Consider the following 11,593-nt stretch of genomic DNA (forward strand, 5'->3'; position numbering starts at 1 on the left):
TATCAAGTTTTTTCTTTTGTGTTTTTTTGTGATTTCGTCGTCTAAGTGCAGCGTTGTGTTGTTTGTCGTCTTGGGCGGCGTTTGATTTCGCGTCGTCGCGGTGTTCGTTTATTTCCTATTGAAAGTTCGGCATCAGTCAATTACAAATTCAACCAATGATTTGGGCATCAACGTTGAAGATCTAGAAACATGTGAATTTCATTGACTTAGGTTTTATCATATTATTTGTTGGCATTTTGCCGTTTTATTCTAGTAACTTGGGTGTTGCGAGTTTGTTTGCAGATTCACCTTTTACGTTTTTAGCGATGTTTGTATCTGATGTAATCTATCAATTTGAATGAATGAATATCGTTTTGTTTTTGTCAAAAAAAAATTGTCACTTACAATTGTCGATTTATTTATTGTTTTGACAAAACAAGCACTGGTGAGCATAGCCTCAAAATATACGTTTTAATAATAAAATATCCAATTTTGAATTATTTAAAAATCATAATAAATAATTCGATTTACAATCATCATTTTTAGATATAAAAGGGTAACTACTTGATCCGGAAAATATTTCACAATTATGACTCATAAGTATCTTTTTGACAAAGACTCATAAGTATCTTATTAAATGTTAATTATATAAATTAGGAAAACCAAATATTTTCAACTGAATATTTATAAGCAATATTTTAATCAAAAGTCAATAGCTTGGGGTTAGGGGCCTAGGGTTGGGTAGCTCAACTTTTTCTTAGAGAAGGTAGCTCAATCTTTTTGAGTTAATGATTAAGGAGTTTGAGATCCAAAGTTTAAGTTTTGATAAAAAAAAGAAAAAAATTAATATTAATATAACAATTAACTTACTAACATTTTCTCTCAAAAAAAAAAAAAAAAAAACTTACTAACATTTGTCATTCTTCCTTAGAAAAAAACATTTGTCATTTAAAAAAAAAACTCGTTAGGTTGCTTAATGACTCCTTAACAAAATATAGCTCAATTGATTTAAATTAGAGAATAAAATGTTGGACGTTATGAGTTGGATAAATGAGAAAAAAATTAATCTAACAACAAACCAATAACATTTTTATTATAAAATACAAACCACTAACATTTATCATTAAATTTTTAATTTTTTTTAATACATTTGACAATTAAATATGGAATTATTCTCAACAACTAGTTACCCGTCAAAAAACTAAGAATAATTCCTCTGATTGAGATATTTGTAATCATTTTGCCAATCAAATATCACTCATTATTACAAAATTTCCTTTCTCATCATTCTCTCCAAATCACTTGGAAATTTGCCCATAAATACACACACCACTATGCACAAACTCAACTCTCAACAATTGTATAAACCTTTTTACTAGAAACTTTCCTTTTACATTCACACACAAATCCTCAACAATTTGAAATTTGTTTTCTCTCTAGTCCATGATGTTTCGTTTGTTCTTGGTTCCATTTATCTTTCTCTTGGTTGGGTTAGGAGTACAAGAAGCCAATGCTCAATATTACCGGAAAGTTGGAAATAAAATATTTCCATTCTCCACAATAGTGGTTGATCAATCAGGAAATGGACACTTTTCTTCCATTCAATCTGCTATTGATTCAATCCCATTTTACAACAAGAATTGGGTTTCCATTAGGGTTAAGGCTGGTATCTATAGGTAAAATTCAAATTTTACTCAAATTTTCGATAATTAGTTTTTTTTATTTCTAATAGGGCAAGTCCAAGGGCATGCAAATAAACCCTTGAAATCATTCAGTTCTACTTATGCAAATAAACCCTTGAAATCCTCAAAAGTTATTCAAAAGTTTTTTTATGCATATATGATAGATGTGTACATATCCACTTATACTCATGATTTATAGTGATTTCTTTAAAATAATATTGTGTGGTTATTTCAGAGAAAAAGTTGTCATCCCACAGAACAAATCTTACATTATATTGAAGGGAGCTGGAAAAAAACGAACCATTGTTGAATGGTATGATCCAAATGGACCTGAAAAAAGTCCAACCTTCTCAATATTGGCAGACAACATTCATGTCAGATGTATGAGTTTTCGGGTGAGAAATTTTCTACGAGTTGCATATGTTAAAAAGTTTAAAATAGAAATTTTGTATTGAAACTTGTACGTTTAATGTTTTAGTTTTTTTTTACCATTTGTTTCATTTAAATCATGGTTTAATGTTTTATTTTGGTATATGACTTAATGTTTTTTATTGACTCCTTTGATTTTTATTTCTCCTATTCAATATTGCATTCAATTTTTGTTTATAGTTGCTATATGTAGCTTTTTTTACGAAAGTTTCTATATATAGCCTTATATTCTTTTCTAATGTCAATAAATAATAATGAGAAATTAAAACTAACCGAATCATCTATTAAATATTGTGATTTTTTTGTTCATTTTAATAACCTGTTCCAAATATGCATTAATCATACATGACATCCTCTAATTTTAATGCTTGGTATATCCCACAGAATAAAATCTCCACTTTTTATCGTGGGAAGAATGCGCATTATTTTCAATTAATTGAAGAAAATATGACTAAAACCAAAGCTTATTTGACCAATTTATTACATTTAATATATGCGATTTTTTTTTATCTGATCATGATTTTTATTTTATTTTTTGATAAATGAATTTGATCTTGAATGTTAGGACTTGGATTAACACTATATTTTTCGGTTTAAGAACATTTTGAACTAAATTAATTTGTCTTGTGATATAAAACAAAACTTTTGTGTCTACATAAGCATAACTCGGTATATAGGGGTCGGGGATTGAACCGTTGTACACTTTAAAATGTGAATTTTAACTTAAAAAAGCAAAACTTTTTGTCTTTATTGTGAAAATAAAGAAAAATCATTCATTTGCCTAATGATAGATAAAAAAAGAACAATTATTTGGTTTAACCTCAAAAACAAGTATTTGGTTTAAGAATCTTTGGCAGAACTTATGTATAAGTTTTCATTGACATTTAACACTTTGTCTATTTAAAAAAAAAAAAATAGTTTACATAATATTTGTCACAGTAATTAACGTTGTGAGACAATAGAGTAATAACTTGTTGGATCATTCTAACAAGTGTCTCTACACTTGTTATTAGAAACTTAAAAGTTTAAACTTTACATTGAAATACATTTTATAGTTTTACTATTTCATAGTTTTAAAGTGTAGATTACATATTTTATTGTTTTGACAAATGTACTATTTAGCATTTTCTAATTTGTTTGTAATGTGCAGAACTCATACAACAATCCTATAAATGGGAATCGAAAGTTACGTGCTGTGGCTGCATCTGTTAGTGGTGACAAGGTCCATTTTTTCAGAGTTGCTTTTTATGGCTATCAAGACACATTGTATGATGCCAATGGAAGACACTACTACAAGCTTTGTACTATACAAGGTGCTGTAGATTTTATCTTTGGTGCAGGCCAATCTTTGTTTGAGGTAAATAATTTCTCTGATAAGTACAAAGAGGTACTAGAGCTTCAAAGAGAATAGTACTAGTACACAATATAGAAGGGCATGCATGTCTTGAATTGAATTGGTATTGGGTCCTTGAATTTGTGAATAATTTTTAGTTTGATCCCAAAATGAAAAGAAAGAATTAATCCTATTTGTGATTTAGGAATCAATTACAAATTATTTAATGTAAAGAGTAGGAGATATTAATCTCTCATTTTCTCGCCCGATAAAATTGGAAATGGCACTCCATCCAACTTTGGATGTTCCACACTTGTAGTCGATACTCGATACTTGGATCCGAAAGTGGTCCATTGTTGCCGCTCTAAAGAGAATAGGTTCTTGGATCCACTTACCTTCCACCTTTAAGGTCCTCATAGAATTCCTCATTGTTCTAACTTTAAAACAACTATGAAAAAACCTAATTTGCGTCATCTTTCTTAAGCCTTCTCGCCCTTGATCTTTGGACTAGACTTGATTCTTTGCTCTACCAAAGAAAGTTCCTCACACTCCATATCTTCACACACATTGCTGAATCATTATATTTTGTGTGTATATACACATTTTAGAATAATTATTTTTAAAGAATAATAATATTTTAATGTGTAATAATTTGTTTATTGAAATTTGTAGAGGTGTTCCATATCAGTTATTGGGGGTGGTTTTATAACAGCACAAGGTAGAATGAGCCCAAACGATACAAATGGATTTGTATTTAAAGATTGTCATATATTTGGAAATGCAAATACTTACTTAGGGAGACCATGGAGACCTTATGCAAGAGTGCTTTTTTACAAGACCAACATGTCCAAAATTGTAGAACCGAGTGGTTGGGATTCATGGAGTCCTGATAGTCGTGAGTAAGTTCTCTTTTTCTATACCTTAGTATGAAATCACATTTATCCATTCTAAAAATGGTGCAGTGATTGTTTTTCTTTTTTCTTACGAATTTAGTGATATATAATTTTTTTTTTTTAAGAAACTAAGTGAAATATATTAAAGAAAGAAGCAGTCCCTCAAGCACAAGGCGTGCCTAAGAGAACTGATAAATATTAGTTACAATACAGAAAGGCTAAAACAGTCTGTAAACAAACTATAGTGATATATAAATTAGCAACAAGCTTTACTAGGGATACTTGAGTTGCAAAAGGATGCAAAATACATTCAATTTATTATAATTTTTTTTTTTATTTTCGAAACAGAAATATACTTTTTGCAGTTAAAAGGATGCAAAAACCATATTGTTTTTGGTTTGGGTACAGTATACTTTTTCAGGCCTTAATATAATTTTTGCAGTTAAAAAAAATATACTAGGGAATATATATCATTATGATTTACCATTTGTTTTTCCTAATGTTTTTGATAAATTTATTGATAAACACTTTTATAAAAATAAATATTTGGATTATTTCCTTCATAATAATAATAATAATAATAATAATAATAATAATAATAATAATAATAATAATAATAATAATAATAATAATAATAATAATAATAATAATAATTTGAGATACGTTTGTCATTGTGATAACTTTTTATACAAAAGAATCATGATTATGATCATGTCTCTTTCAAACAATAATTTGTCACAAAATTGACATCATTCTCTTGCCCTAAATTTTTTTAGAAACTTCCCTTGTTTTTTTTTTTTTGAAGATAAACTTCTCTTGTTTAATATCTCTACAACTTCATATCTATAAAGTCATAGGATAAAGTTTATGTTCAATCAAATAAATAGGTTATTTTTCTTCCATATTTTCCCATTAAGATATCTTTGTGTTTATCTACTTGGATTTCATGTCTTGAAATGAAATTTTGCAGGGATCTAACTACATATGCTGAGTATGGAAATTTTGGACCTGGTGCTGATACATCCAAGAGAGTAAGTTGGGTTAAGAAATTGGATTTAGCAACTATTGAAAACATGGCTAGTATGAACTTTATCAACACACCAGAAGAATGGATTAATTATCAACCATTCTAAAGCTTACATGGTGTGTCCCACGATGATGTTTTGCAACATTTTTTTTTTTTTTTTTAATTTTGGTCTTTGTAGATGGAAAATATTAAAGAGGGTGAGTTCTATTATTCAGATCCAATTCAAGTCTTGGATCAAATTAAAATTCTCTTTTGGGGTGGTTCATAAATTTAGTAGATAGAACTATGGGTTATTTCATTCAGTTTGGTTTGACTATCTTGTTTCTTGATTAAATTTCTCTTTTAAGTTGTAATCTCATTCGAATGAGTTCGTTATCGGTTTTTTAAAATCACACTTTTAGCCTTTTTTCCATTTTCATATCATCTTTCCCTTCTACTCTCTTCACATTACAAAGGCAACAAACTCCACTGAAAAACCCTCATTTTGATTTTTTTTTTAATTATGCTTTGGAGTTTGATTATTTCCCTACGATTTTGATTATTTCCCTACGATTTGAGACCCATTTTATACTCCAAAATGTACAAATGGTCTTCTCACAGCAACTCAAATCACCGGTGATATTAGCAATTAATACAATTAATTCAAAATTGAATAATTTTATTTATTTTATAGTCAAATAATTTAGTGACTAAAAATTTACCTTTTAAAATAAATAAAATGTAATCTGCATAACAACTGAGTTATGCTCACAGAGAAAATCAAATCTATCTATATCTATCCATATCTAAAATAAACTTGAGTTTATGTTAAGCTAGAGTTAGGAATATGCGACACTTTTTTTAGATTAAAGTAAACTTGAATTAAGCTTTGTGATGATGTGGTGAATCTAAAGAAATTTTTCACTATCGTACAGACTTTTTATTGTGCTAGAATTTTGCTTATGCGAAGCACTTTCACCCTCTCTCAAAATTGAGCGTTTCACACACAAGTTGGGGTGGTGGTGCAGTTGGCTAGCGCGTAGGTCTCATAGCTATTGAGTGATCCTGAGGTCGAGAGTTCGAGCCTCTCTCACCTCAATATAACACTTTTTGTTTCGAAGTAACCAAAAATAAAAAAAAACGAGCATTTCACTTATTTTAATTGATGTAAAATTCTATATTAAATGATGTCTCTTCGTGTCTTTTTCCAAGAGAGGAACATTGTTCATGAAAATAAGGCATACTCTTAACGAGTTTTCTAGTACTATAATGGAAACTCTAAAAAGATCATATGATGAAAATCAACAGCCATAGCATCAAGAAATGATATTGGTTTAAATTTTATTTCTTATAATTGTGAGAAACTAAGTCATATCTAGGTATAAGAACATGTCAAGTGCTGCCCCACAACCTAACTTGACTGGAGAGAAATTCGCTGTTTTGATTAGTCAAATCATCCTACTTGGTGGATTAAACTAAGGGTGGATAAACATTAGCATTTCGCGTCATGTCTTTTGTGATTGGGCTATGTTCAAAATATATGCTACTATTGAAAATAAGATAGTGTTGTTAGAATATTCTTACACCACTAAAGTTGTTGGCATTGAAGATATGAAGTTATAATTAATGCCCGAAAAGAAAATTAGTCTCTATGAGGCGATGCGTGCTCAAAAATAAGAAAAAAAATCTGCATTTCAAATTTCAACGCCCTCCATCTTAAATTATAAATCGTTTTACAATACCAATGAATCATTAACGTTACTTTTCCATTTATATGATTAACTATTTATTACTTTTTCTTCTTTCAATTCATTAATTTATGTTTGTCATACTAGTTAGACTTAATTGATCATCCTGTCCCTCAACTAAATTCTTTTTTTTCAGAATGGTCCCTTAACTAAGAAACGTCTCAAACGGGTCCCTTATGTATTATTCTGTTACCTATTTCATTCCTCTCTGTTAGTATTTTACTGATTCATATTTTTTATATGATTTCAACCTTTTGATTGAAGGTCCATTGTATACAAGTATACAAAACTGGACCATCAACACCTAATCTTTTTTGTTTTTCTTCAACTTCTTCTCTCATCTTCATCAACATTCATAAAAAAATAATCCAAATAAAAAACCCATAAATTAAACTTTTTCAAACTCATAATTCTAAAATTTAACTTTTCTATGCTCCCCCTCCTGAAATACCCTGATCCTCGTCTACTTCCCATGCGTCTAGGAACCAACAACCTTCAAAAGCCAAACTGAATTCAACTTTAAGATACTTGAGTGACAAACAAAATCAAGTACTGGTGATTTTATTTCATTGGTTCTCATGAAGGAAACAAGTGACAGTGGTGCCAAGAACAAGACCACAAAAACAGATCAAGGAAAGTTAAATCCAACAAATAGAGCGAGAAATATGAAGGTGAGAAAAACACAAGAAGGGGGGTTGAATTGTGTTTTTAAAAAATTCTTCGTTTCTCCTAAAACTGAACACACTGATCAGAAGCTAAGTGAAACAGCTTCTGAAGTGGTAATCAGAATCTAAATGCAGCGGAATAAAACACATAGAGAGAGAAGAAGAATGACACAAAGCAATTATACTGGTTCCTTCCACAATCCGGAAGTAGTCCAGTCCCCCTTGCACTTCCAAGGAGATTTCACTAAGAGTAATATCTGATTACAATTGCTCAAGCACACCTGCAAGAGACTTCATTTGCTCAAGCACACTTTGCAAGAGTCTTCCTATGCTCAAGAACACAATCAAGAGACTTCCCTGCTCAAGCACAACTGCAAGAGACTTCTAACTAAACAAAATTACACAGAAAATTGTTTAAGGTTGAACACTTGATATACAATCAGAGGTGCTACCAATACAAATCAGATACAGACTCAATAACTTAAGAATTTCTAAGATGAAACTTTGAGACACAGAAATTCTAAGTGAATGCAGAACAATTTCAGCAGAGGTTTGACACTTGTAAAAATGTTGTGAGTCTTTCGTTCAGCATTACCAAATCTCTAAGTCTTCACTCCTTTATATAGAGGTGTGAAAGAGACGTTGTGAAATTGCCAGCACATCAAAGAGTCGTTGTTGAAGCTTGATCTTTCACCAATGATCTTTTGCCTGATTTGGTTGTTGTCCTATGAAGAACCAATTTGAAATCCATTCCTTATCCAAAGGAACATCTATGCAGGCGAAGCCGTATTCTGGAGCTGTTTTCTTGTCTTGTAGCGTGGACACAAAACAGAGTAGTGGAAAAGGTGGTTGTACAGTTCGTACAATGTCAACACTTTTGTCCAAAATTGCAACCACATGTCTTCAAACACCTTTGAAATGACCGTTGCAAAATTCCACTGATCTTTTGTTGTCCTTTGATGAATTTCGATCCATGACACAGCTCTTGAATCCTTGAATTTCTCAAATTCAGTTGATCTTCAGCTTCTGGTGAAATGACTTCTGATGAGGCAGCTTCTGATAACGCAGCTTCTGATAATGCAGCTTCTGATGATGCAACTTCTGGACCTCTTGTCTTCAGGAGCACTATTCTTCAGGAGCACTTTACTAACTTCAGGAGCGGCTTTACTTCAGGAGCGCTTATTCTCTTCAGAAGCAAGTTGCCTTCAGGAGCGTCTAAGCTTCAATTTTGTTGATTCCTTTTTGCTCTTTATTTGCTCATTCAGAACCAATAAATGATGTAACTTTTAATTATGGTCCTGTACACTTGAACAAATATTAGCTAGTCCAATTTACAATTTTTAATACCTTCTTATCATCAAAACTCTTTAAGGTTCATTGTTAAACGCATTTTGTTCCAACAAAATAACACTACCTCGTTCTTGGTGAGATAAAATCCAAATCCCTAATGTAAGTTATAAAGATAACAAACATATTAAATTAACCTTTATTAACTCAGATATAAATTGTTATTTAACTTGTGCTCTTGAGTGTTTCTTTAATTGTGTTTTTTAACTTGTGCTCTTGTTATTCAACTTGATCTCAATCATTGGTCTCAAAAGTGTTAATTTAATTAAAAACAGCATTACATGCACAAGACCATGGAAGCATCAAGAATGTCACATTTAAGGAAGCAAAAAATATTTGAAGAATAAGAGATGTCATGACAAGGAATTTTAATCATAAAAGCTTACTACAAATATGCATATGCACAAAAAGAACATATTTAATATAATGTGCAAAAAGTTTAGCCAACAAAGCATGAGAAGGACCAATATAACCATGACACATCAAGGAAGTATGACAAATGAAATACCATGTAAATCTATGATCATTTGGATATTCTCTTTATAGCCACCTCACAACATGACAAGGAAAGCTACTACTTAAGACTAAAGTCCCTTTCTTTGGGTGCAAGATTGAACTTACAACAAAGAATGTTAAGACATTGAGTTGTACAAAGCTCATGCTTCAAAGATCTATCTTAACTGGCAGAAATCAGTTTCATCTCAAAGCCTCACATAAATCTTGCGTTCCATGTTTTAAAGGAAGACATGAAGAGTTCCTCTCCTATAAAAAAAATACTACAACAAAAGGAAAAGATAACTTTTTTGAGGACATAACAAAAGAAAATCTTCATTCAAAACCCCTTTCATATTAAGTTCAAATCATTGAAGAATACTATGTTAGTATGAGCAAGCTGCTCTTTTTCATATTAAATCTTTCAAGAAGATTAATACTATTTCAAAACAACTCTTTATTGTAAAGAAATTGATATCGTGTAGAAGGCACAAGGTTTGTAAAAAGCCTGCTCGTAAAATCAAGTGTCTAGACCAATAACGGTTGAAAGAAGTTGGTGTAAAGATCACGAAGATCTAAAAGAAAGGAGTTGAGATTAAGTCGTAACTCAACTACCTAGTGGAAAATCTCACAAGTATATGGGGGACTGGACTAGCCCACGTTGGGTGAACCATGATAAATTGTGTGTGATCTTTCTTTCTTATCTCCTTTATATTTATCATTCACACACATTCACAATCATCGGAATAAATCTTGATGCGCTCTTTATTAAATTTTGTGTGTGATCTTTCTTCCTTATCTCCTTATGTCCTTATCTCCTGCTCCATCGTTCGTCTCTCTGTTCAAATTTTCGGCCTATCTTTCTCTCTCTCAGACTTGCCCCTACAACCAAATGGTCGTATCCCTCTTTGATTTTTGTTTCGGTTGGGGTTCATAGATTTATGGGTGTTGAAAATGATGAAAATTTGGATAGATGAGATGTAGAAGATGAAGATTATGAAGATGAGAGAATTTAAGTTGTGTTTGAATTTAATTGTGTTGTTATGAAGAAGTTGAAAAATTTAATTGTATTGTTTTGAAAATGATAAACAAATTTTTTTATTTTTTATTATTTCTGGGTTTTATTGTTTGAAGATTGGTGAAGGTGTATGAAGATGTTGAAGATGATAAAGAAAGGGAAGGAAGAAGATGAAGAAAGGGAAAAGAAATCAATTGTTGGTGGTTCACTATAAAATACAATAGACATGCATGATCAAACTGTTCTCATCTATAGAAAAAAAATCAAACGGCCAAAATAAAGACTAATAAGGTATATGGTAGGCCACCCTCAATGTTGGTTTATCTTACATGTTAGGGGTTAGAATTAATGGAATTGGACTAGATTGACTTACAGAAACAAATACAAAGGACCAAATTGAGATGTTTTTTTAGTTGAGACCACTTTAAAATAAATAATTAAGTTAAAGGACTAACCGATCAATTAAACCTACTATTTATTAAAGACAATTTTGTAAAACAAATCGTAATATCTTTTTTCAATAAAAAAGTAATTACAAGGACCAAATTGAGACGTTTTTTTAGTTGAGACCACTTTAAAATAAATAATTAAGTTAAAGGACTAACCGATCAATTAAACCTACTATTTATTAAAGACAATTTTGTAAAACAAATCGTAATATCTTTTTTCAATACAAAAGTAATTACAAGGACCAAATTGAGACGTTTTTTTAGTTGAGACCACTTTAAAATAAATAATTAAGTTAAAGGACTAACCGATCAATTAAACCTACTATTTATTAAAGACAATTTTGTAAAACAAATCATAATATCTTTATTCAATACAAAAGTAATTACAAGGACCAAATTGAGACGTTTTTTTAGTTGAGACCACTTTAAAATAAATAATTAAGTTAAAGGACTAACCGATCAATTAAACCTACTATTTATTAAAGACAATTTTCTAAAACAAATCGTAATATCTTTTTTCAATACAAAAGTAATTACAAGGACCAAATTGAG

The 11,593-nt window shown here is 30.5% G+C and overlaps 1 protein-coding gene across 1 annotated transcript; it reads left to right on the forward strand.

The window, feature by feature from the left end:
* The first annotated feature begins 1,425 nt into the window (after positions 1 to 1,425).
* LOC146914772 (putative pectinesterase 55) lies at positions 1,426 to 5,477 on the forward strand. The gene is made up of 5 exons (XM_085717506.1): positions 1,426 to 1,655; positions 1,897 to 2,056; positions 3,241 to 3,447; positions 4,096 to 4,322; positions 5,287 to 5,477. Exons 1-5 carry the CDS (start codon positions 1,426 to 1,428, stop codon positions 5,447 to 5,449), a joined length of 987 nt encoding a protein of 328 aa, XP_085573632.1. The 3' UTR covers positions 5,450 to 5,477.
* The last annotated feature ends 6,116 nt before the right edge of the window (positions 5,478 to 11,593 follow it).

This window comes from Medicago sativa, chromosome 6, assembly GCF_051527215.1.
Source record: "Medicago sativa cultivar Bolivia chromosome 6, Bolivia_mono, whole genome shotgun sequence".
Classification (NCBI taxonomy): Eukaryota; Viridiplantae; Streptophyta; class Magnoliopsida; order Fabales; family Fabaceae; genus Medicago; species Medicago sativa.

Bases quoted from the DNA above. Each gene is read 5' to 3' on its own strand.
- LOC146914772 (XM_085717506.1), top strand. From the start codon at position 1,426: ATGTTTCGTTTGTTCTTGGTTCCATTTATCTTTCTCTTGGTTGGGTTA. The intron at 1,656-1,896 runs GTAAAATTCAAA...TGGTTATTTCAG, and splicing joins GTTAAGGCTGGTATCTATAG to AGAAAAAGTTGTCATCCCAC. The intron at 2,057-3,240 runs GTGAGAAATTTT...TGTAATGTGCAG, and splicing joins TCAGATGTATGAGTTTTCGG to AACTCATACAACAATCCTAT.